The 27,061-nt window shown below is 39.0% G+C and overlaps 1 protein-coding gene across 4 annotated transcripts; it reads right to left on the bottom strand.

Moving 5' to 3' along the window:
* Nucleotides 1–546: 546 nt before the first annotated feature.
* Nucleotides 547–26,380, bottom strand: LOC113067987 (excitatory amino acid transporter 1-like). Of its 4 annotated transcripts, none has more exons than XM_026240509.1 (10): nt 26,252–26,380; nt 18,988–19,210; nt 17,844–17,981; nt 13,497–13,701; nt 13,370–13,412; nt 13,000–13,271; nt 4,970–5,203; nt 3,544–3,738; nt 2,663–2,797; nt 547–1,294 (listed from the first exon to the last, which is right to left on the bottom strand). In XM_026240509.1, exons 2-10 carry the CDS (start codon nt 19,148–19,150, stop codon nt 1,087–1,089), a joined length of 1,593 nt encoding a protein of 530 aa, XP_026096294.1. In that variant the 5' UTR covers nt 19,151–19,210; nt 26,252–26,380; the 3' UTR covers nt 547–1,086. The 4 variants fall into 4 exon arrangements, with proteins under 4 accessions (XP_026096294.1, XP_026096297.1, XP_026096295.1 ...); XM_026240512.1 differs by having other exon boundaries at nt 18,988–19,169; nt 26,252–26,342; XM_026240510.1 differs by lacking the exon at nt 26,252–26,380 and adding an exon at nt 20,568–20,748.
* Nucleotides 26,381–27,061: the final 681 nt, after the last annotated feature.

Genomic DNA, 27,061 nt, shown 5'->3' with positions numbered 1-27,061 from the left:
ATCAATGAGTTTGTTTCTTTATGAGAGCATACATGGAGAAATTTAGCATTCCATCACTTGCTCATCAATGGATAATTCACAGTGAATGGGTGCCGTCAGAATGAGAGTCCAACAGCTGATAAAAACATCACAGTAATCCACACCACTCCAGTCCATCAATTAACATCTGGTGAAATGTGTATCGTTGCATGTTTGCAAGAAACAAATGCATCATTACGACATTTTTAACTTCAAACAGTCCAAAACCGGTCTAAACAAACATGAGGATTTTGTTGTGTGAGGACAACAGGAAATAGATTTTTCAAGTGTTATGATGGATTTTGGCTAAAAGTTATGGTTTAAAGTTAAAATATCTTGCTGTTTATTTATGGACTGGAGTGGTGTGGATTATTGTGATGTATTTATCAGCTGTTTGGACTCTCATTCGGACGGCACCCATTCACTGAGGATGCAAATTAGGTATAAAATAGGTAACATAAGAATCACTAACCTGTTCAGGATGCTTGCTAAGAACACAACAGGTAATGTAAACGGTCCTGGCCAAAATGCTCTTTAGATTTCTTTATTTTGTACAAAGTAACAGTCATTTATAAAAGTCTTAAAATAAGATAATTACATCCGTTTTTCAAAAGCAACTCGTGCGGTCTGAGTGACTTTCCAACTTATTTTCACTGATAAAAGTTGTGTAGCATGGAAACATCACAATATACGGTTGTTTCTGGACTCACAGCCTCACTTTCCGACTTAAGCTGGCAAACTTCCCTTCCCAAGTGTTTCATAACAACCAGTTTGATGCTTCTTCTTTTTAAAAAAAGTTTTTCCGGCCCAAGTGGAAGCATCAGTGTGAACATATATTTTTTGCATAATGACATTGAGTTTTTCTCTTGAATTAACAAAAACAAACATGCATCTAGAAAATTAATAAAAATATGTACAATGTAATCAAGTTGACTCCATTTACTCTGCAATGAAACCACACATGTCCATCTCTGCTCGCACTTTTGGTCTTCAAAAGGCATATAAAAAGACTTGAGATGAACAGTCATTAATGTTTGCACAAAAAGATTTTCCTCAGGAAACAGGCAGTTACATATCAGTCTCACTGTCAGGGATCTTGGCATTCCTGCACTCGCTCTCCTGAGAGACGAGCTTGTAGGACTTGGTCTCTTCCTCCTCCATGACAGAGTTTCCGATCACGGTGTCCACAGTGCACAGCTCGTGACGTGACAGGTGCTCCACAATGCCAGCACCAATGGAGTCGCCCAAAACATTCGTGGTGGTGCGCAGCCGATCTCTGAAGCAGCAGATGAAAAGAAACTGATTTATTTTCATGGTGGAAAAATTCTGTGCTTAGTCCAAGCGCACCACAACATCTAAGCCAAGTCATCTCCTCATCAATGAGGATTTATTTCTCTGGTTTACACAACTGGATGTCATATGAAGGTTTGTTGTGCTCTGAGACCATCATAACTTCCGCTTAATAAAAACAGTTCCTCCATCTTGTGTGATGTTTTTGCTGACCCATCTTTCCTGGCATGAGCGTTCCTCAGAGTCTGAGTCCTCCTCTAAACCTCACAATGCCTTTTCTGTTCTGTACGCTGCTTTAACCAGCACATCATCTCTGACGACAAGATCCCTGACTGAACTTAAATTCAACAACTAATGTTTTTCTCGGAATAGGCCACAAGAACATGCTGTTGGATGTGGGTGTGTTGTTCAATGGGTCCTAGGCTGATAAACATTTATTTATTTACATTTTTATAGAGGTTAGATAGTGGTAACAGTCACAAAGAGCCATTTCTAGCTGATGAAGTCACTGAACTTAAAACACAGAAAAATATTATTATTAATGTAATTTAATATTACAGACTATTAAATATTAACTTTTTTTATTTTTTTTAATTGTATTAATTTATTATTAATTTAAATTATTAGTATAAATTAAAAATATTTCATTTATATTTTTATAAAACTTTCTATAACTTTTTAAGAGAAGTAATTTCCACAAGGCCTAGAAATTATTATAAACTGAACAAAACCTCACAGGTTTTATAAATCACTGCTTGGTGAACTAGTAACTCAAATTAATTAATAAATTAATTTATTATTAATTAAATTGGTAATTATACATCTAAAATAATTATATCCAACATTAACTGGATACAAACATATGTAGAGCAAATCTCAACTGCCTGATTGTTTAAATTATCACAAAATGTAAACTATATTATCACACATCTCTCTCTCTCTATATATATATATATATATATATACATAGTTGGATACCCAGTATATTATATCAAACTTTATTTGCATACGTACAGTGCACTCACTAAAGCAATATAATTGATATACTAAATCTCAACTGCCTATTTATTTTGTTAATGCCAATCTCTTTATATAAAGTTTGAAGTTTGTTCAACTTTATCTGCATACAGTATATTCACCTTGAAATCACAATCTGAACATTTCTAGATTTGTATTTATTTGGACAGAACTCTGTCTGTTTATTAAAGCTGATGAGTGTAGTTCTTCAGATACTTTCTCTTGTCCAGTGTAATGTTCAAGTACACATTGGTTTCCCTGAAGTCACGTGTGGGATGATCTTAAACACCAAAAAACTTTGAACGTTTGTAACACACACAAAAAAAATTGTACTCACAGTAACCAATCAACTGCAATTATTAGACTGATGTCATCAGTGGGCAGTCCTACAGAGTTCAGCACTATCACCATGGTAACCAGGCCAGCCTGAGGGATTCCAGCTGCACCAATGCTGGCTGCTGTTGCTGTGATGCTTTCAAATTATACAGACATGCATTCAAAAATCATTTTCAGTCAGATAAATACAGAACTGGTGTGTGAAAGCAACTATCTCTAAGGCAAAACACTACAGGCAAATTTATTTATTTTTTTTTTAAGATTTTTTAAGATTTTGGGATTGTACTTTCAGAACATGTCTTCTTTCAGACTAGTGGGAAGAAAACATCCAAAATGCAGTGTTTATTTTATTACATTTAGTCTAGTTGCATTTGTATATTCAATTACAATACAGTTTTTTAATGATATATTTAAATATATATTTTTAATATATTCTAAAAACTTTTACTGGTTCTTAAGTTTTTTTTTTTACATATACAATTTTACAGTTTTTGTCTGAATTTATCTGACAGTATTTTTGGATTTATGGAGTTATCCATATATCCAAAACAGATATCCAAAATCATTTTGAAATATGTCAACATGTCAAGTATGTCAAAAATAAAACTAAAAACCAAACTTTTGATCCTGGCTTCATTCAATGCTCATATTTTTGTTATGGAAATGTATGCAAATTAGTGCAGTTTCACTTAGACAATGCCTAATCTGCATTTTTAAAGATAAAAAAAAAACATGTAGTAGTACAACATTTAATGTCTTAATGTTCTGTGATTAGTCAGCTGGGGAGATATGGTGAAATCTGTTAGTTTTCACCTGTGGTGTCTTGCCTTCACTGAATAAGAAAAAAATTATTTAAAACTTATTTATATAACATAACGGTACCTGATGGTTAGGATCTGTCCAAAGTTCAAATCCATGTTATTGACTTGTGCGATGAAGATGGCAGCCAGAGCCTCGTACAGAGCAGTGCCATCCATGTTTATGGTGGCTCCAACAGGCAGCACAAAACGGGTTACACGTTTATCCACATGGTTATTCTCCTCTAGACACTTAAAGGTGATGGGCAGAGTGGCAGAGCTACAGGGAGCAAATTCTGTCATCATTCACTGATCATCATCATGTTCCAAACTCGAAAATGTAGACGAAAGGAAAATGTCCCATCTTTTTCAGTGACGGGTGACGGTGGCAAAACTAGTTCCAACAAACACCATAAAAACAATCCTTACTGAGAATATACAAACAGCATGTAGTGGGTGACTAAAATATTAATCACATTCTTTTTTGGGGTAAACTTGCCTTTTTAAACATGTTAGGAAACTCTCATGCTAGCGCTACTGTAAAATAACCCTTAGGAAACAAGTCTCTGATATGAATCTGTTTGATGATTCATTTACTGAACTGAATCGTTCAGAGCAGCTACTGAATCAACATCTTATTATTTTAAAGGAGACATATTATGCCCTTATTTGCAATATGTAATATAAGTATCTCTGCTTGTCTCCTCTGAGGCTGTGACTCTAAATAGTGTTCTGTTCTTAAATAGACATTAAAAAGTGTCTCCGTTTTTGAAGCCTAAAGTGGGCGGAGCGGGCCATCACCATCTTGGCAGTGCGTCACACCCAGATTATCGAAAATTGGCAAAGAGGTGGGAGCTGGTTGCTGAACCAACGCCCACCTAGCTCAACGGTGGAGACCACAGCAATCCACTTGTCACTCAAGTGACCATGCCCTTAATGATGCATGACTGCCCCTCACAGTAGTCATGAAAGGCAAAATTACCTATATAGAGCAAAATTATTTTTTTGCACCATTTTTGCAATAATTTTCTGCTGTACAGTTTGGCAATTTAACATGGGGAGTCTATGGGATTCACTCCCTTTTGAAGCCAGCCTCTAGCAGTCGATGAATTACAGTTTAAGTCACTTCTGTGTTGGTTTCATGAGAGAGACCAGAAGGCTGCTGTTTGGTGGAAACTTACATATTAAGGGGCGGTAATAATATAATGAAATCCTATTGCCACGTCACTAGACGAGCGAAATCATACCCGCTCCTTTTTTTAGCCGCTTGTACAAAAAAGCTTTCCGAAACAAGGTTACTGGGTAAATCTTTTTCACGTTTCCTTGGTTGGTAGATGCATCGGGGATCTGATTATAGCAACTTAAAACATATGTCAACTTGAATTGATATCTGTAACAAGTTATCATTATTTTCAGCGATATCCGTATTGAAATGATGCAAGCTCTTTGGGAAAAAAAAATGTATTAAAATATATATATGTATTGAAAATGATTTAAATGTAAAAGCTCACCTGGAGGAGGTACCGAGTGCAGTGACAAGGGCTTGCAGAAGTCCAGCGATGAACAAAAATGGATTTTTACGTGTCACAAGGAAGTAAAGCAAAGGCAGAACGATGACTGCATGTATCAGTAGGCCAATGAATACTGTGATGGTGTACATGCCCAACTGGCCTCCCATTTCTGACACATCATCCATCTCAACTATCTTTCCTGCGATCAGGAACAGTATGCCCAGGGGAGCGTACCTGAGGTGGGAAAACAAATTAGATAGTTATTACTGCTTTGGAAATTTTTTTTACTGTAATACTTAATCAAGGCAAAGAGAATGTCCTTAGTTGTCTAATAAAGTATTTTTCTATGGTCATGTTTTGCCTCACGGTGCTTCAGAGTGTGACTGAAATGTTCACAAATGCAACAAAAAAAACTATGTGCAACGGTAATTTATAATCTAACAACATGATATCTGAATGTCGAGGAGGCGTTTGTGTCAATGCGTCAATATTGGGTTTCGCCAGTTCATGTAAAAATTACTCAACTAAAGTGATTCTTTTTTAATTGAGACAGTCAAAACGATTCACAAAACAGATCCAAACTCAGTCGTGAGTTACACTGTGTACACTTCTTCTGGATTCTTAACTGGATTTGATTGTTGACAATTTGGCATGATCTTGGATTGGTTGGTTCTTCAAAGCTCATCCCGGAGTAGCTGTCATAGCAACAGGTCTGTAAACTTAAACCTGCTCTGGACTGGAGCAGGCTTATTTAATGTTAACAGGATTAGATCGCATCTTTTTAAGAAGAATAGATACTTCAAATCTGTCCGCTACCACCTCTACTTTATAAGTAGAGTATCCTACTCATCCAGGGACATTAATTTAAAATAATAATAATAATTAAATTTTAAAATAATATAATTTTGTGTAGTCTTTAATACTATAGACACAGACATTTTTACATACTGAAAGATTTATTCGTCATAAAATAATTATTTCATAATTGTATTAGATTCTTACACATATAATGATAATGTAGATAATGTAGAGTCGTGCATTAATTTGAGTGGTGACAACTATTATGGGACAGGCTGGATGGAGGGTAGGAGATGCAGATAACATGATCTTGACCCTTAACCTCTTAGCTCTTTGACCCGATTGCTGATTGTGGGTTTCGAGTATCTATACCACGGGTGTCAAACTCAATTCCTGGAGGGCCGGAGCACTGCAGAGTTTAGTTCCAACCCTGCTCCAACACACTTTCCATGCAGTTTTCACATAAGACTGAAGAACTTGATTAGTTGGATCAAGTGTGTTTAATTAGGGTTGAATCTAGAATCCGGCTTGTTCGAAAAAGTTTGACACCTTTGATTTATACCATAGACAGAAATACCTAGACGCCTCACTGGCCGCTCGACCGCATGTCAACATCGCCGCCATATTGGAGCAGGCAACTCTCCATAACTCTCATATCAGGACAGAAGAAAACATACCGGACTCATTTGGAGCTTGGGCATCAAAACGTCGCACAATAATAAAAACAGATCTCGGGGTATTGTCTTTCACAGGTGTCAGAGTATTAATAGCTAACAATATCGCTAATTAGGTGTGAAAGCTGAGACTTTATAAGAATTCAAAGTTTACATTAATTATTATTCTTATATTGCAGTTTATATCATAAACTAAATTGTGTTATGACAGTGTATAGTACAGTACAGTATATGTACAGTGAGCACTTTGACAAGACAATGTCAGACTGTCAGGATTAGTGATGGAGCTAAAGCACCTGTCTTTAACGTTACTTATTTACAAAGATTAAGTTTATCATCACATGATTATAAGGATTTCATAGCTTATTTTAAAACTGTGAACTGATTATATGCATGTTTTTTTTTCTTTTTAGCCAATTGTAAACAGGACAAGGAAAGCTGAAGAAAGCTGTTCTCTGGATTCCCAGGAGACAAGACTATACCTCCACAGCCCAAGGTTATTTTTGTGCTAGTTAAAACCCAGAGCAGCCCTGAATGAATGGCCAGAATGCCCCCCCCCACCCCTCTCTCTGTAGTAGACTTCCAGGAGCATTTTTTTTTTACCTTAATTTTTATAATGATATAATTACCTTATTAAATGTTTCAGTCATTTGTCAAATATTTGGAGGTGGATTCTGCATTCTATGTAAAGCATTTTGAGTGCCCAGAAAAGCACTATATAAAATATAAGGATATAATCACAATACTATAGACTATAGACAACAAAATCATTGTTTATTATTGCTCTTGATGTTATAATAGTGATTATTAATTTTGATTAATAGAATGTTTTTTTTTTTTTTTTTTTTTTTGAGGGGGATAATCTCATATTCTGGTCTGTGTTAAACATAACTATACTTTGTCATTTTGTTGTACAACGTAAACTGCACACACTCCATACAGTCCTATGTATTAACCGTAGACTGTATAAAAACATGGATGTAGTGTCTGTGACGTCACCCGTAGGTTCCTGAAGAGCGTTTTTGAAGCTCAAAGTAGGCGGAGCGGGCCATCGCCATCTTGGCAGCATGTCACCACGCGTCACTCCTGGCCACACCCACCTAGTTCCCTGTGAGATGTCATTTTGGAGCCAGTCTCTAGCGGGCAGCCGATGAATTGCAGTTTTAGTCACTTCCTTGTTGGCTTGATGAGAGAGAGCAGGAGGTTGCCACTTGGTATTAACTGAGCAGAAACCTCTCACTCTCTCTTGTGAAGCCTACATGGAAGTGACTACAACTGCAATTCATCGGCTGCCCGCTAGAGGCTGGCTCAAAAATGGAGTCATTCCTATAGACCCATAGACCTATAGATGTTAAAATGCTCAACAGCAGACAAAAAAAAAATAAAAAAAAAACTTTTACAGCCTGGTTCAAAATGTGGATTTGGTCTAGTCTATATAGCTAATTTTGCCCTCAATAACAACTTTGAGGGGACTGATTTTTTTTTTATTTATTTATTTTTTTTATAACTCTTCTGTTTAATTTATATTAAGCCTTAAAGTTTTGTATAATTAAGGGCGTGGGAACTTGAGTGACTGGTGGATTGCTGCTGCTGTCACCACTGTCGAGATAGGTGGGCGTGGCTTCAGCAACCAGCTCCCGCCTTTTTGTCAGTTTTTGATTATGCAGAAGTGAAGTGGAATGACGCGATGCTAAGATGGCAACGGCCCGCTCTGCACACTTTGAGCTTCAAGTTCAAAGCTTGCCTTTCATCATTTTCCCAAAGATCCTGACAGGTCATTATTCACGAAAGTGTAAAAATATTGTGTGTTTTGAAGTGGGTTGTAGCAATGTGTTATGCAACTGCTAACTTAAACTGTTTTTAGTCTAGTAGTAAACTTAAATACTTTTAAGAACTGCAGGTCCTAGCCATAGAAACCATAATAATGATTTATATGGATTGTGACACTAAGTAATAAGCTTATGCAACTTTACACATTTACAATTACTTACAATATTATTATTTACTATAAGGCTACTCCACTAGGTCAGATATATTGCCTGGAGCACACCAAGCCGATGGTCGGCCCTGGGGAAGTTTTTTTTACATCGGCCCACTTAGTTTTCTCAATGTGTTCAGCATCGTCAGTGTCACGGTTTTACGCTGCCTGAAGGAATACGGAGTCGAGGATAAACAGAATAAGGCTTTTAATATATCCAACACAGGGGATATCCAACATGGAGCACAGAGGTAGACACACGTAAGTAGCAAGTGATCACAAGTGAGGACAAGTGAGCACAAGTGAGAAGACCCGACAAAACAGAACTGAAGGACAAGGCTTATGTACAACAGATAATTGGGGAAACACAGGTGGATGGAATCATTAAATTAACAGGGACATGGAACACATGAGGAAGATAATGGACACACCTGGGAACTAATCAAACACGGAAAGACAGAAACTGGGTCACGGGCAAAAACACATTAAATGAGTCCAGGTGTGTGACAGTACTCCCCCCTCCCGGTAGGTGCGTCCTCGCACCGTAGAAACAACAGGGGGAGGCGTAGGTGGGAACTTGGGAGGAGGTTCCGGTGGAGAACGGACTTCCAGGAGGGGGCCAGCAGACAGGGACCACAGAAGGAGGAGCCAGGGAGGAGACGACGGAGGAAGGAGCCAGGGAGGAGACAGGAGCAGGAGGAGCCAGATGGTCCACCAGAGACCAGCCAGGACGGAGATCCAAGGTGGGGTCGACGGCGGGAGGAGCCATGGTGAAGGAAGGGTCGACGACACCAGGGGGCCGACAGGCGGAGACTGCACCGGTGGGTGAGGAGCCCAAGATGGAGCAGCACAGCCGCAGAGCCAGGGTGACGTCGAGGATCCGGAGGGCCTAGGTGGAGCTGAAGGCTCAGGCGACCAAGGCAGAGGCGGGGTCCTGGCAGACCGCTGTGGAGCCGGAGTGACCGAGGATGGAGGTGGAACTGGAGGGAAGGAGGAGCCTGACAGAGCCGGAGGGATGGAGTGACGAGGTGGAACCAGAGGAGTGGAGTCCCGAGGCGGCGGATGGTCGACGACTGACCAAGGTGGAGCCGGAGGGACGAGGGAGCCCGGTGGAGCAGGTGGGATGACAGGCCACGGTGGAGACGAGGGAGCTAAGAGCCAAGGCGGAGCCGCTGGGTCGAAGGACCGAGGAGGAGTCCAGGGCTCGGAGGCTGGAGGCGGAGACAGGGCCTTAACACGCCAAGGCGGAGCTGGAGACTGGCAGTCCAGCGGCAAACCACCGCGCCCCGATGGCGCGGACTGAGGGTGAGCTGCGGGACTGACTGGCACCAGCAGGGATGACGAGGAACTGGCTGGTCTAGGAGGAGGAGAGAGGAGAAGGATGGGAGGAAGGACAGGAGGATCAGGACTGGACGGAACCAGCGAAAGAGGAGTAGAGGGACCAGCAGGTTTGGGAGGAGGCGGGAGAGGGAGGCTGGGAGGGAATACAGGAGACACAGAAGATTCAGGGCTGGGCGGAACCAGCGGTGAAACAGAAAATTCAGAGCTGGGCGGAACCAGCGGAGACACAGAAGATTCAGAGCTGGGCGGAACCAGCGGAGACACAGAAGATTCAGAGCTGGGTGGAACCAGCGGAGACACAGAAGATTCAGAGCTGGGCGGAACCAGCGGAGATACAGGAAACTCAGGGCTGGGCGGAACCAGCGGAGAAACAGAAAACTCAGGGCTGGGCGTAACCAGCGGAGAAACAGAAAACTCAGGGCTGGGCGTAACCAGCGGAGAAACAGAAAACTCAGGGCTGGGCGGAACCAGCGGAAATGGAGCAGAGGAAATGACTGGAGGAGGTAGGAGTGGGAGACTGAGAGGGTTTACAGGGGAATCAGGGCTGGACGGAACCAGCGGGGAAACAGGAAAATTAGGGATTACCTCCATAGACCAGTCCATCAGATCCAGAGCTTGCTCCTTATGACCTTCAGAGACTGTATACAGCTCACCCTCAGTCGCAGGAGTGTGGGCAGGGCTTTCCTCCACGCCCTCGATCTCCACGAGGACTCCCACGATGCACGGTGTTGCCGGCTCACACACCTGGTCAGTCGCGTTCTCGAGATCCGGTTCCCTGTCAATGGATTGCTCGGGCTCTGCGGCTGCGGTGGGCTCTGGCTCCGTGTGGCGTGATGGTGGCTGGCTGGTCTCTGGGTCGGGAGTGGGGCTGGCGAGGTCCTCTATGGGGCAGATGGTGAGAGATGACCCATTTCTCGCCAGAGTCCACTCCACAAATGCGGCGAAATCCTCTCGAGGACCATCTTCGGACGACAACGCTCTGCATTTGGAGTTCAGGCTGGTGTTGTAGAAGGTGCAGAGCGCGCCGTCCGGGTAGCTGGTGGCATTAGCTAATAGGAAAAACTGTCTGGTATGGTCCTCGAGAGAACGTCCTTCCTGCTTCAGCAGGAGGATGAGGAATTCGGGACGATAGAGGGGATCCATAGACACTAAGAAAAGAAAAGACTGTGAAAAAACAAAAGCAAAACGGAGGGAAGAACACGCAGTTTTCTATTTTCTCTTTTGAGGTCGGGTCTTCTTTAGGGTCGGGTCTTCTGTCACGGTTTTACGCTGCCTGAAGGAATACGGAGTCGAGGATAAACAGAATAAGGCTTTTAATATATCCAACACAGGGGATATCCAACATGGAGCACAGAGGTAGACACACGTAAGTAGCAAGTGATCACAAGTGAGGACAAGTGAGCACAAGTGAGAAGACCCGACAAAACAGAACTGAAGGACAAGGCTTATGTACAACAGATAATTGGGGAAACACAGGTGGATGGAATCATTAAATTAACAGGGACATGGAACACATGAGGAAGATAATGGACACACCTGGGAACTAATCAAACACGGAAAGACAGAAACTGGGTCACGGGCAAAAACACATTAAATGAGTCCAGGTGTGTGACAGTCAGCTCAAGTTGGTCCCCTATGGCTATTTTTGGCTGATTCCACATGTTGAATCCGCATCATAGCTCGTCGGTCAGTAGGGCCATCTGATCATTTTGATTGGCTGTTGCATGAGAAAAACGCAGAATGGACGTGCTACTTGGCTGTCGGTGTCGACCCCACAGTCTGCTTTCATCACCACTAATTTGTTGGGGACAAAGGGAAGACTTTAAAATATAGTCTGTAAAAATAAACTGTTAAAAGGATTTGATGATCACTAGTCTAGTGATTGTACATTATTGCTGTCATCGTTCAGGCAGTATTTCAGCTTTAATGTATTTTATTAATTTTTTTAATGCCCCTATCATGCCTTTTCAACTATTACTATTACCTATTATTATGTGCATTTTGAGAAGACGCTGTGTCCTATGCTGTGAGTAAATTTGTTTGATCACATCTCATAATTACCACAAACTTGCCAACACTTGACACTGAGAAATGTCCTGCTCCAGTTGTGCTTGTGAATCGGTCTCTTGTCGATTAGCCATTTCAACTGTTTTATCATCAGACTCCGGCTCATGTTGGTAAGCTACAATCCATACCATCTTTTCTATGTATTTTCAATGTTGTAATGGAACGTTCTACAGAGTTTTGCCTCTTGATCTTCTAGACTCTTTGACTGCACCATCTGTTATTTTTCCAGTCACACCGGATTCGAAACGGGAACTGTGCTTTAATGGGTTTTTTTTTGGTTCCTATGATTCATCATGAATCACCAGAGAGTAAAAGCATCAAATTTGGTACAAATTTATAATAAAAATATATGCAAAAGCTTACAAGTTTACAGCTATAACTTTATAAGTGTTGTGATCCCTACTAAATTAGGTCGATTGCGCTATTTAAAGGATAGTTCACCCAGAAATGAAAATTTAGCCATCATTTACTCACCCTCATATCATTCCAAACCTGTAGGAGTTTCTTTCTTGAAGATGTTGAACATAAGATATTTTGAAGAATGCTGGTAATCAAACAGTTGATGGTCCCCATTTACTTCCAGTATTTCTTTCCGAACAATGCAAATCAGTGGCTACCAGGAACTGTAAACATTTACTAAATATATTCTTCTGTGTTCAACATAAGAAAGAAACTCATACAGTTTTGGAGGTCTATATGTGTAAAGAGGATACGTAAATGCCAAAATGTTCATTTTTTGGTGACTTGTTCCTTTGAAAGAAAATTCATTTAAACAGACCCAAATTCATATGCTGACCAGTGCCATATATATGCCTATTAAATTTTGCCATTTAAATTGTAAGTCAGTGCTAACAATTTATTTAGACTTTAAACCCTTTTTTTTAAACTGACAAACGATTGAAAATATGGATTTCTCTATTAGCATCTTAGCAGAGCAATTAAATTCTCAATTTATTATATGAGGGCCAGTTTTTAACTCTTTCCTCTAATTTATTATGTTTTAATTGCTAATGTTCCAGTAAGTCTGCTTGAAATTAAAATGACAAATTCAGTCTGGCAGGTCATGACATGGTTTACACCATTTCCATTCATTAGAAAAAAAAAGCCTGTTTGTGAAAACCAAGTACATAATGTGCACAAAAAGGAAAACTTTCCTTCTCTAAATCACTCACCACATGATAATGGCAACGAGTCTCATGATGGCCTCATTTATACAGTCAAAGAAATCCCGTAGCGGTTGCCCCCTTTCCTTCATTTTCCCAATGATGAAGCCAAAGCACATGGAGAAGAACACCAGTCCAAGCGCGTTGATCCCATTAACTGTTCCCAGCACTGGTATCACCTCTTCACGTTTGAGTTCCTGTGAGCCGTTACTCAAACTGAACAAAGTCTCGTTCACCAGAACTTTAACTGTGACCACTCGCTTGGCATACTGTGTTTTAAACTGATGAAGGTAGAGAGAATAGAAACCGTTACTTGGTCATGTTTACCATCTTAGAGGAAACTAGGTTTTTAGTAGTTCTTAAGCAATGGAAACATTACCTGTTGAGTACAAGCTTGCACTAAATTAGGAGGAAACATGTTTCTATTAATAATAAAAAAAAGAATATAATGTTAGAAGAAAAATAAAAACATAAAATTGTACATTTTAAAAAGTACTTTGGCATACCTGATGAGATCGAGGAAGGCATCTACTGGGCTGATTTGTTCGATCTTCTGCTGTTTGGTGAATTCGTCTCTAGAGCCTCTTCCCGGGTGGATGATGAGCACCATGATGATCCCGATGATCACAGCGATGATCGTGGTGGTGGTGTAGTAAACTACAGCTCTCACACCCATCTTCCCTGAAGTATGACTGTCCAGAGCGGCCATACCTGAACACAGGTGACATTAGACTGCAATATTAGTCTGTTTCACATGATTCTGTGGATGCATTAATGCAAACAGCTGCATATACTGGATATACAGCTGCATATACATACAATGACAGTCAAAAGGTTGGAAACACCTATTCATTCTACACTAGCATTCAAATGTTAAGGATTGGTATGATTTTTTTGGTCACAGTTTAGTTTAGGGTTCAATTATCACCATTTACTAAATATTAACTGTGACTTATGTCTCAGTAAACTCCTAATATGCCACTTATTATTAATAGTTAGGTATTTGTTAAGTTTAGGTATGAGGCAAGATGCAGAATAAGGCATTAATATGTGCTTTATACATAAATAAACAGCCAATATGCCAGTAATATGAATGATAATAAACTTCTAAGTAATAATGAGAGTTGGTCCTTAAAATAAAGTGTAAGCGTTTTATTTATTTATTTATTTATTTATTTCTGTTTTATGGTCACGAATGCTTCATTTATTTGAGTAAAACTACAGTTAAAAACTTCACAATTTTGAAATATTATTATAATTTAAAATAAATGTTTAAAATAGTTTCATTTATTCTTGTAATCAAAGCTGAATTTTCTTCACGGTCTTCAGTGCACATGATCTTTCAGAAATGCTTGATTTGCTACTTGTGATACATTATTTTTATTATCAATATTGAAAACAGTTGTGATGCTTAATATTTTACAATGATGCTCAACAACAATAGCTTGTATAGTAGTCAGACAGTATATTTTCACGACTTCCATTCATCATTTCTCTCTATAGGACAGAAACAGCCATTGTATTGAACTATGTTTGTCGTCCATTATTGTGTATGGTGTGTGTGTGGTGTGTGTGTGTGTGTGTGAGTGTGACCTCTCCTAAGTAGTGATGTCACTGACCCCAACCCCATAAAACCCCTCAGCTTTACACCCATCTGCACAGATCATGTTCTCATCCTGCCGCTCTCATTAGTTCTTGTCTCCATGATAACAATGATACTGAGTCAGATACTGGCACGGCAGAACAATGGAGACAAGGCTTAGACAGAACCTTAACCAGACGAGAGATCAGGACAGGGGCAGACAGACAGAGTACAGAGAAGGCAATCTGAGTCAACCAGGGAGAGAACAATCAGGGAATCGAGAAACAGTCCAAGGTCAATACACTAGAAAACAAAGATGGGTAATAACACTCTGAAAAGACAGCCGGGACAAATCAAGACTTCGCAGGGACTGAGTGTTTGGTGACTGCTTATGTGTGTGTGTGTGTGTGTGTGTGTGTGTGTGTGTGTGTGTGTGTGTGTGGGTGGGTGGGTGTGTAAATGAGGTGCAGAGTGTGGAGAGTGACGAGGTGTGATCGTAGTCAGATGTGGTGTGAGTGATCAGTCCCAGGTATGAGGGATGATGGGAAATGGAGTCCGAATAAGAGTTGGTTAACATTCAGGGGATGGTTCCCTCTGGTGGTGAGGAGGAGGGGCTCGGGGGTACGGGAACCTCCTCTGTAACAGTCTTATTCTCCTGTACGGAAGAGTAATTACCTCACACACACACACACACACACACACACACACAGTATTCAAAGATGAATTGTGTGTGATCCTCACAAAGAAACTAAACTAATGAGAGCACAAGCTCAATCAGCTTACGGAATTTGTTGATAGACTAAGTCTTTCTGTTCCATCAAGCTGCTGTTTAATCAAAAGCTTAAATATTAAACTGCAGCAAGTGAATAATTACTCCGATTTTGAAAATACTGTAAGAAACTGGGATTATGATTTTGACACCGTGGACAATAAAGTGGGTGGAAAAATATTCAAACCATATCTAGAGATCAGAAAATCACAGATTTAAAGACAGACTTTTTGATCTGACTCATAAACAACGCGTGTGTGTATATGTGTGTATAGTTAGATAGATGGATAGATATCCACTTTGTCTCTCTAGGATGGACTTTCAGGATCTGTTGTTGTCTTGCTGGAAGAAGACTCAGAATGAAGTCTGAAAGTAGATTATCTCTTTCCTCGCAGGCTGGAGGATTAGAACGTGGTCGAATCTGTTGCTGCCTCGAAGCTGGAGACTCGGGACTTAGTTTTGTTATTGCCTCAACCCTCACAGGCCAGAGGTCTCTCTGAATGAAAGACTCAGAACTTGCTCTGTTAGTGTCTTTTCCCTGACCGGACTCAAACTCAGTACAGAGATTGATCTGCTATTATCTTACCCATGCAGGGCTCCTACTCAGAACAGTGGATCTTTTGGGAAGGTACCTTTATCTCTTTCAGATGAGGAGCCTCTCCATTTCCAGGCTGTGATTGGCTGTTTCAATCAGAGTGGGGGACACGGTGTGGCCCACCCTTATTTCCCCCTGTGGATCTTATTTGCATAGTCCAAACGCAGTTATAAAAGTGTCACTAATGTTTTACCAGTACATTTCTCACTGGTCACAGGTCAAAACAGTCTATTGGTGGGTGAAGGGAAGGAACTGCGTGTCCTGGGCTTTGTACCAAAGGTCTTCTTCCCTCTAATCTTCATGGTACTTTAGTTCCTGGAGAATAAATTCCTGGTACAGTTGTTCCGGGTAATTTCGGTGGAAATGCGGAATAAGATGTTCCTGGCTGTGGTCCTGGCATCTTTATGTGACAGCATTGGAGAGTTTGCTTATGTTAGTCCACCGAGATCCAATTAATATGTAGCAAACCTTTATTCCACTATAGTGGTCAGAGAAAGGCCCCACCATAAACTGGGCCCTGGAATGTGCTGTCCACTACAATATAGTCATGTTTTCTTCAGGAAATCCAAAGATCTAGATTTTCCATTTATTTTCCCATTTATTTTAGGTTTTAATGTATACAATATACTGTATAGCAATAACAACTCTGTCTGCATGGGATCAATTTACACACTATGTTTATAGTGATAATACAATACATTTTTAATCACAGTGACAAGTCCAACTCATATTTGCTTTGTAATTATATGACCGGGCAACCAAAGAACAAACCTTCCCACAGATTTTCAAATCAGTGTTACTTCATTTTAGTAACATCTAAATAAAGACTCAGTGCATCTTTATTTTGTCATTGTTTTGGCTTTTGCAGATTCGGTTAACCCGACGACATGCTGTGATGCACCATATGAGTGTGTGTTTGTGTGTGTGTGTGTGAGACTGTGTAAGTGAGTGCAAGACAGAAACAAACAGCACATCTGAGAAGATCTTTAAAGACAGCTGCTATTCTATCTGTTGCAATAAGTGGATATGATATCAAACTCTGTTTACTTAATACACATTTCTGGTCGTATTGTAAATTACATTTAAAAGAAGTCAACATTATTCCAAAGAGAAACAAATAAATTGTTTTAATCATCTTTCATCAAAATGTAATTATTTGCTCCACTTCTTCCTTTTTCTGAGGAAATCATCTATATATTTTACTTTTTAACCCCTTTGCTCCTGCCATCTGACTCCATCTGACTTTTCACAATCCAATCCATTTTTGCTAGATAAAATCAAGTCCTGCCATTGTTTTTCTCATTGAATATCATGTTTCACTCATGTTAGTGCAATGACTTGAGAATGCTGTGTCATGTTGTCTCTATAACATAAAAGCAGCTGGCTAAATATCAGAAATGGACAAAAACTAAAAGCATTGTCTAAGCATATATAAGCTGTGTTTGTGCCACATTTGTCCAAAATCTGTTTGTGGCATTATTTAGAAAGCGGCAAATGCTATTTATACACAAAGAATGTCTCTGTGTGTGTGTGTGTGTGTGTGTGTGTGTGTGTGTGTGTGTGTGTGTGTGTGTGTGTGAGAGAGAGAGATGACTGAAAGGAGCTTTTGTTCATTTCTCTGTATGGCTTTGACTTTTGACCTCTTGTTTGTTTGGAAAGTGACCATCAAAGCATTGAATGTTGAACCTATGTTGACCTTCCTTAAGATTTATTTTTAAACAAAACTGGCCTAGAAGCTAGCCTAGCCTTGTTGAAGAGCTCAAAAATAACTGAACTCTTCTTAAAACTATTATTTTCTTAAGCTTATATGGTTTTGCAAATAGATTTACAGCTGCATGAGTGACCAAATCAGATTCGGCCTGTCCCCTTCCCCCGCTTCCTTCATGTGTTTGTCTCGGTGCTTGTACCTGTGATTAAACTGGACACCAGCAGGGGGAGCACCAGCATCTGCAGCATTCTCATCAGCAGCTCTCCAGGAAACGAGAAGTATTTCACCTCTTGATAGGACATTTTATATGGCCGCAGTCCGAACCCCAGAATTATACCTGTTAGAAAAACACACATCCATCTTTAATTGGTCTGTAAAAAAAACTTATGCATTCAGCATTTAGTTGCTCCGTGGTAGAGCATTGTGTTAGCAGCCCCAAAGGTTGTGGGTTCAATTCCCAGGGAACACACATACTGGTTTAAAAAAAAAAATAAACTTATAGCCTGAAGTGACTTTGGATAAAAGCAGAAATGAAATTAGATTTTTTAATGGTTGTTATGTAACATGTTTTTCATATATACTGAAACAAAGAAGAAAAAATGTAATGTCATGATTATGAAATAGTTTAAGTGTGTTATACCGTGTCAGTGCAATGCTGTCTTTGTCAAAACAAACCTAAAGAAAAGCTAATGGCATTTCCATCACAGTTTGGAACTAATCACAATGGGAAACAGGATATTAGATTGTAGTTAAAAAAAACTAGATTTTCAGTTCATAAATTTGGTTCTAAAGTATCATAAAAATTATATTTAAATGTTCCATATTCCTTTAACAATTTTTTTAAAGCAAAGCTAAGGTTTAGTGTTTTATGATACCCAGTGTAAAAAATAAAATAGAATAAGAATAATGCTGTATGACATTTAATATGTTGCCAGAAACATCAATGTATGCACAGATTAATCAGCCTTTATCTGGCCATTTTGAGATTCACTATTTTATAAATTAACACACAAACACACACACACACATGTATATATATATAACGTTGTCCTTTTAAATACATATTTTTGTTATATCAATTTTTTATATTTAATTTATTTATTCATTAATATTAAAATTTTTAACCAATTTTATATAACATGTATAGCTTTATATTTATTTTTATTTTGCATTATTATTATTATTATTATTATTTCTTCAATTATAATATTATTACATTTTTTTTAATTGTATAAAATGTTTACTTCTATATTTATATGCATTTTGATTCAATTCCAATATTATTTAAATCTATGTTTGTTGGTGCTTTTTCCCCTAGGCACATACATCCAACATCATCTCACCAATGATGACAGCAAGGACTGTGAGGATGGGGATTGCATTGCGCCTGAAGAAGCCTTTGACATCATCAATGGTGATGTTCTGTACGTTGTTGCGCGCCTGCTGTGAGCGCTCTGTGATGCCATCCCGCAGCTGCAGACGCGTCTCGCCATTACTCTGAGGCATGCCTGATGGGGGCGCCACACTGGAAACGATTAACAGGAAACACTCTGTTTCGGGCGATAACTGCAGAGAACCAGAACAACATACAGGTAACCTCTCTAATGCAATAACCAGCTGATTAATGATAATAGAGGAAACTCAATTTTTTACTTTTTCTTACGAAATTGTGAGTCCACCGAAAATAAGTGGTGTAGGATTTACATTGAAACAATTGCCACTCAGAGATTACTAGTAAATTCCACATTTTTTTTTTTTTTTACAAGAGATACAGCAAGTAACATTGAATTAAATGTGACATTTTAGAAGGTAAAAAGGCTGAAATGGTATTTCTTGTAAAACACACTTATTTACAAATTGCGTGGTGTTTTCTTGAAGGTTTGGTGCCACAGTGCTAGCATGCTGTAATTGTGTTTGCATCACAGCACAGTAAAAAAAAATCTTCTTTCTTCTACTTCAGTATTCATTTATATTTTTCAAGTAGGTGTCTGCAAATCAAAAGAGATTAAACAATTGGATTTTTATCACATCTTCAAAAATGTATACAGTAATAGCACACTTTTCCTTAATCTTGCCGTATTATAGCAAGATTTGAGGCATCAAGGGTGCATGCAGTATTATAATAATTTGGTTAGTGGTTTGTTTAATTCTAACCTTAAGTATGAGCGACAATAATAATGAAGCTTGCCTAAAACTAAAACACTTAAAACAAATCTAAACTGTAAAAAAATTAATAATAATAGTAATGATAATTTTTCACGGTTTAAAAAATTTGAGTGAATTACAAGAAAATACTGTTTGAGTTTTTCCATCAAATGTCATGTTAATTCAATGTGTTACTTTCCATTTTTTATATTTTTTTGTGAAAATTGTTTCTACACCATTTTCTTAAAAAGTTATATAAAATGCGTAGTACACACTTAAAAAAATAAATAGATAAAGGTTCCAAACGGGGTTTTCTCCACAGTTCCTTAGAAGAACTATTTTTGATTTGGTTCCCCAAAGAACCTGTAAGTGAACAGTTCTTAAAAGAAACATTTGTTTCTCAGCGTTAAAAACATTTGATAATATTTATTTATTTATAAAAAGTGTCCACCTACTGCTGTATAAACTGAATAAAAAACAGAAACGTTTAGAAACATCAAGACATTAAACATATGATTGCAATAATTTATGGTTCATTTGGTTTTTTTTTTTTGTTTTTTTTAAGGAATCCTTAGGTGATAAATAATCCAAAACCAAACTTGCAATGGTTAATGTTGAGACTGCCCTCTGTGTGCCAAAATTCATAACTTCCCTTCAAGCAGTTATTTGAGTTGCCATAAACTCCCAGAGCATAGAAATAAGAACGCTAATGATTACATAGGTCCCTAAGCAACTTCAGTGATTGGCCCCTAATAGTATTGTGTTGAAAAACGTATACCTTGATTGTACAATTAAAATAAGCTGAATGGAGCACTGAAGTTTTTGTGTACATAGTTTCATTTTCTCTCTCTTTCATTTCCTCTCTTATGCTCTCAGTCTGTCCATGCCCTGTGAAAGGAATTGAAAGTTGCTGGAAGTGTTGTGACATGCTGAATACCTGCCAAATGTGTCAGAGACGAACATAAATTTAAACGTATTAAAACTAGTGCTGTCAAACGATTAATCATGATTAATCGCATCCAAAATAAAAAAAATTGTATACATAATGTTTGAGTAGTGTGTATATTTATTCAATGTATATAAAAGCGCACACATACAGTATATATTTACATTCATATAATTTAAATTATATATAAACATTACAGATTTTTCTTAAATATATACATATGCATGTGTTAGTATTTATACATGAATAATAAATATACTATATATATTATGTGAGCAAAAAATATTTTGGATACGATTAATTGTTTGACACCAAAATGAATGAAAGCCAAAATGATTTCCAACTCTCTGCCTCTAGTCTATATTTACACAATACTGCTGATTTTCTAATGAAGCGGATAAAAAACTAGGCCACATTTAGGTCATATTCCAAAAAAAGAAAACTCATTTTGTAAGGAAAGCAGGAACACTTTACCTTGTCAAATTTAAAACGTTTTTATACAGTCTATGATCCTATTGTCACGGTGTGGTGTGGGATAGAAGCACCTAAATGAAGATGTTAATGATACAATGTATTTAAAGGTCTCATAAAATGCATAAATCACTTTTATAAGGGGTTTGAACACAGTTGTGTGGCCGCAGTGTGTGAAAACAACCAGCCTATGATGTTAAAAATCCACTCAGTCATTGTTTTATAATTTAAAAAAATCATAAACACTCTCTCCACACGAGCAGTTCCAGGTTTCTCACTACTATGACGACATAGCTGGTGAAAGTCCCGCCCAATTGTGATGCTCTCTGCCCTATTAGCATATACAGAGCCCTGAGTGAATTGTCCCGGGAAAAAAACGGAAAGGTCCTATACTTTCTGCTAACATTTTACACTGGATTCCCTCACAAACGAGGGTCAGTTCAGCGCTGGAGTTGTGCTGCTTCTGAAAAAGCGATACCAATGCTTTGTGCGCAAACGTCCAGTCTACAGACAAAGTAAGCATCACGCCTCATATGTGTGCTACCAGGATGTTCATAAATAGGAATGTGGTAGTAAGCCGGTCACCGTAACACATGAAGGGAGTAGTGTTGCCAAGTCTTCGCAAACAAAGCCCTCCAGTGGACATGAAAAGAAATTTGCGGCAAAAGTGTTAAGGGGGGGGGGGGGTGAAATGCTCGTTTTCACTCATATCCCGTTAATCTTGAGTACCTATAGAGTAGTACTGCATCGTTCATAACTCCATAAAGTCTTTAGTTTTATTATATTTATAAGAGAAAGATAGTCTGTACTGATTTTTCCCGAAAAACACGAGCGGCTGGAGGCGTGACGTGTGGGCAGAGCTAAAGAATCACGAGCGCAAGTAGGCTTTTGCGTTGAGATCGTCTGAGTGACATTACCATGAGGAAAAAACCATCATCCAAAACAAACCATGGCTAACAGTCAGATTCAGCCGTATATTTATGATCCAGAATCAGATCCAGAGGCTGAAATTGAACAAGAGCAGCAGCAGCAACGATTACAGCAGGACGTCTCTATGTGGTATGTATTGAAACTGTATATATTTCCTTAGCGGTTTTGGAAAATGACTAAAGGGGGTCGCACACCGGACGAGAAGCGCAGCGCCGCGTCGCGTCGCGTCGCTCCACGTCTTTAAAATTCGAACACATTATTCTCTATGAGTGTACACACATTCGGCGTCTGTCCGCGGCGCCCAGCTACGACTCAGAACACTGTTCAAATTTCTGCCGCGCCACAGAGCGCCATCTGCATAGTTTTATATTCAAAAACCCATATGTTATAAACTGAAACTGAAACTAAAATACAGTACATTTGTTTCATTCAAATAAAACATTACAAAGTGTTTGGTTACGTTTTCACTCAGGCTGATTGATTGATTTAAGTTTAATGACCACACAGCCAAGCTGGTGGAATTTGTTTTCAGTACAGCTCTTTGGTACAGGTTCCAGCATTACATTAAACAAACAATAAACATATAAAATAAAATAACATACATATACATACATACAGATAATGTATAAGGAGTCATGCCTAATCCACAGTCCTCAGCGTTCAGAGTTCAAAATATTTATTGCTATTGGGATGAAACTGTTTTTGAAGCGAGTTGTTCTGGAGGTGATTGTCCTGTAGCGCCTCCCAGAGGGCAGTAGCTGGAAGGCGTAGTGTGCAGGGTGGGTGATATCAAAAATTATTTTGTGGGCTCTGCGTAGTGTCCGTTTGTGGTGGAGTGATTCAAGGGATGGTAGGGGTGAACCAATGACTTTGGATGCTCTGTTGATTATGCGCTGTAATTTCTTCCGGGAAAGTGTGTCAAGACTGCCAAACCAAACTGTGATGGATGTGGTGAGGATGCTTTCAACGATGGCCGTATAGAAGCGGAGCAGGAGATGAAACCTTACTTTGAACTTCTTGAGCTGTCGGAGATGGAAAAGTCTTTGCTGGGCTTTTTTGTAGATATGATCTGAGTTGATTTTCCATTTGAGGTTGTTGCTGATATGGGTCCCAAGGAATTTGTATGTATCAGTGATGGAGATGGGTTCAGCTTCAATGAGCACTGGAGTTTTGGGGGATGGCTGGCGTCTTAGGTCAACGATGAGTTCTTTTGTTTTTGTTGTCTAGGCATAGTTGCCTAGACAACAGATACAACAAAACAATAACAGACATATTATAACACAGATTCTTTTCATTAATTAACGTTCAAAACTCAGCTTTTATCAATTAAAATCATATATTTAAAATAATAATAATAGATGAAGTTAAAACGTTAAAAGTTAAACCCATCTTGCTGTGAAATTAAGCTCGCGCATAAAGAATGTGCGCGTCCGGTGTGCGATACCTCGAGTTGTCCTACATGTGGCGCAACATGCTTATGCGCCGATAGCTAAGTTAACAACACAGAGATATTTGAAGCAGTTTTACTCACCGCATGCGGTTCCAACACACAATCGTGACCCTTTTTCGTCGGGACTGCATTATCCTTAAGAAATAAACGATGTGCAAATCCGGCGTCAAACTGGGCCTTGTTTGTAAAACAAGCATCTTCGAAATGCAGGGAACAAACAAAAACACTTACACAACTCCGTTGATGCTCTGTAAAAATAAACTCCATCCATTGGTCCCTTAATGCTGTTTTTTTTTTTTTTTTTGATAATCTGTGCAGGGTTGTCTTGCCCTCGCAACCAAAAACACACTTCTTTTGTGACATTTCGCGACGCTCTCGCTCTGATCAGTGAAGTCTGTTGTGCTCTCAGTGCTCTGCTATACGGGAGCGCGCGCTCTTCCGGCAGAAGTGCCTCAGGACCCATATAAGGAAATTCCGCTCCTCTAACATCACACAGACCCATACTCGAAAAAAACTTTCCGAAACTTGTGACAAACCGGAAGGAGTATTTTGTATCCTTCAAACAACTTAATTTTTGAAACTTTGTCCATGTTTAGCATGGGAATCCAACTCTTTAACAGTGTAAAAACTCAGTATGCATGAAATAGCATTTCACCCCCCCCCCTTTAAAGTAGCCCAATTCTACGGGACGTGGCAACACTGGAAGGGAGGTGGGAGCACCAGCTCATTCTTATTTAACATACACTTAAACCAAGCATTTTGGCTCAGACCCCAAAAGTGACAATTTCAACAAACTATAAAAAATGATCGGTGGGGTATTTTGAGATAAAACTTTGCATACCCACTCTGGGGACATCAGAGCATGATTTAAAATATTGTGTCAACGCATTCAATCCACTTTTAATAATCCACATAGGGGTAATCCATAGAGAGAAAGCAGATGGTGCCAGCGACCGAGGCGGAGACAGGCATCCGGAAGGCCGTGGTGGAGCCAGAGCGACAGAGGAATGAGATGGAGCCGGAGAGAAGGAGGAGCCTGACAGAGCCAGAGGAATGAGATGGAGCCGGAGGAGTGGAGTCTTGAGGTGGCGAATGGTCGACGACAGACCAAGGTGGAGTCAGTGGGACGAGGGAGCCCAGTGGAGCTGGTGAACTGATGGGCAACGGTGGAGAGGAGGGAGCTAGAGTCATGGTGGAGCCACTGAGTCCCAGGGCTGAAAAAAGGTGGCAAAATTCACCCAAGGACCATCTCCTGACTCCTGCGCTCTACACTCATCATTCAGGCTGGTATTACAGAAAGCTGAGAGGCAGCATCCCGTATAGTTGGTAAGGTTGGTGATTTCCACGAATAGTCTTGTATGATCCTCGAGGGAAAGGCTTCTCTGCTCCAGCATGAAAGAGGAAGCAGGCTGGGTCATTCATAATATGAAAATAATAACTTACAAAACAGGAAACCAAACGAGGGGAACACACGTCGCCTTTCTTTTTCAAGGTCTGGTCACACAGAGCCCATGGGGAATGAAAACAGTCCTCGGGTGTGACACCTGTCACATGAACTCTGATTGTGTGTACTGTATGTGTCAGTTTATGACACTCCTATTTTCCTGTTTTTACATTATATGCAGAATTTTGCTTGTCAGAAAGACATGTTCGGTTTTTAATGTTACTTTTAAGTTGGGGTAGAATTAAATAAATGCCAAAACTCTTCTCGAATTTTGTTTGCATACTCCCTTTCATCACCTCACATACCCCAAGGGGTACATATACCATACAAAACTAGTGTGCCTTATTATTTGATAAAAATTAAAATAAAAAAGCAAATTAAAAGCTAGAAATAAGATAATTTTAAGTTTTCTATATATACAAAACCAGTCAGAACAGTAATATTCTGAATGTTTTTAAAGTCTTTTCTGCTCACCAAGTCTGCATTTATTTGATCCAAAGAACCGCAAATACAGTAATATTGTGAAATATATAAATATATAAATATTTAAAATAACTCTCTTTTTTATTTGAATATATTTTAAAATGTAATTTATTCCTGTGATTTCAAAGCTGGATTTTTTAGCATCATTACTCATCATTACTCACAGTCAGATAATCCTTCAGAAATCATTCAAATATTCTGATTTGCTGTTCCAAAAACATCTATTATGAGTAGTAGGAGTATTATTATGTTGAAAAAAGCTGAGTAGAAATTTTTCAGGTTTCTTTGATGAATAGAAAGTTCAAAAGAACAGCATTTAAAATATTGTGTAACATTATAAATGTCTTTATCATGTATTTTGATCATTATGGTGCATTCTTGCTAAACAAAAGTATTAATATATATTTTTTTTTTATCAAATGTTTTTGCCCCCCTCACTTCTGAAATGATGGCTAATCCCCTGACTAAAATTCCCTCTCAGTCAGGACATTTACTCTTTGTACCATTTGCACACAGTCACACTGCAAACAAGTGTCCAAATTATTTCATTAGAAGTCACTTAAGCATGTCAGCACAGGCCAGATGCGTCTGTGCTCAAAAGGTTACAGAGTACTGCTGCTATTTTCCTGTGTTCTAGGAACAGAGCCAGACCAAACATTGCGACTCTCCTTTTCACACACTTGGACACACATGGTCTGAGAAATCTCTCACATTTGGAACAATAAAAGAGTTACTCACATCTAAATAAGGAATTCTGTCCAACTCTTCCTCTGATGAAGATCCTCTGCATTGAGAGCCTGGAGAGAAGTGTGCACTTCTAAAGGGACTCCAAGTGTGAAGGGCGTGAGTGAGAAGGACAGAGAAGAGCCAATAACAGAGTGGAGGAATGATAAGAAGGGGCGGAGCATGTGGGAGGGGCTTTGGAAAGAGCTCCTCCGAATTTAGATGAAGAGATGGAGGGAAAAGCATGGGTTTGTTTTCACATGCAGTCGGAGGCACATGGTCTGAAACCACTCTGTTTCTCCACAAACTGTGCACACAGCTTGTCACAGAAAAATAATTTGATCACCTAATGTAAACATCTTTGAGATGCTCTTTGGGTCATTTTCAAGTCATCTGGAACATGATCATCAAGTCTTATAACAACTTATCGGCTCTACTCCAAGTCAGTTAAAATGATATTCACAACCCATTTCACAATCTGATATATTTGCAAGAAGCGAGGTATTCAACAGAAGAACAAATATGGGAATGAGGTGATTTTGGAGGGTTATCCGAACATCGAAGATGTGGAGCTTATTTTTGCTAAAAAGATACATTTATTTAAAAAAAGAATGATTTTTATATGTAGTTTATGAATAATTGTAGAAGTTTAGCAGTGATAGTGTTGTGTGAGGAAATTAAGTATATTGTAAAAAAAAAAAGTAAAAATGTAAAAAAGAAAATTTGTTGGTTTGTTTAATACATGTTTATTATTGCAATGAAAAACAGACCTATATGAAAAAACATTAGATATATGTAAAAAAAATAAAGTTAAGTTCATTATTT

The sequence above is a fragment of the Carassius auratus genome, linkage group LG30F, assembly GCF_003368295.1.
Source record: "Carassius auratus strain Wakin linkage group LG30F, ASM336829v1, whole genome shotgun sequence".
Classification (NCBI taxonomy): domain Eukaryota; kingdom Metazoa; phylum Chordata; class Actinopteri; order Cypriniformes; family Cyprinidae; genus Carassius; species Carassius auratus.
The sequence above is the reverse complement of the archived record's forward strand: the minus strand, read 5'-3'. Positions and strand labels throughout refer to the sequence as shown.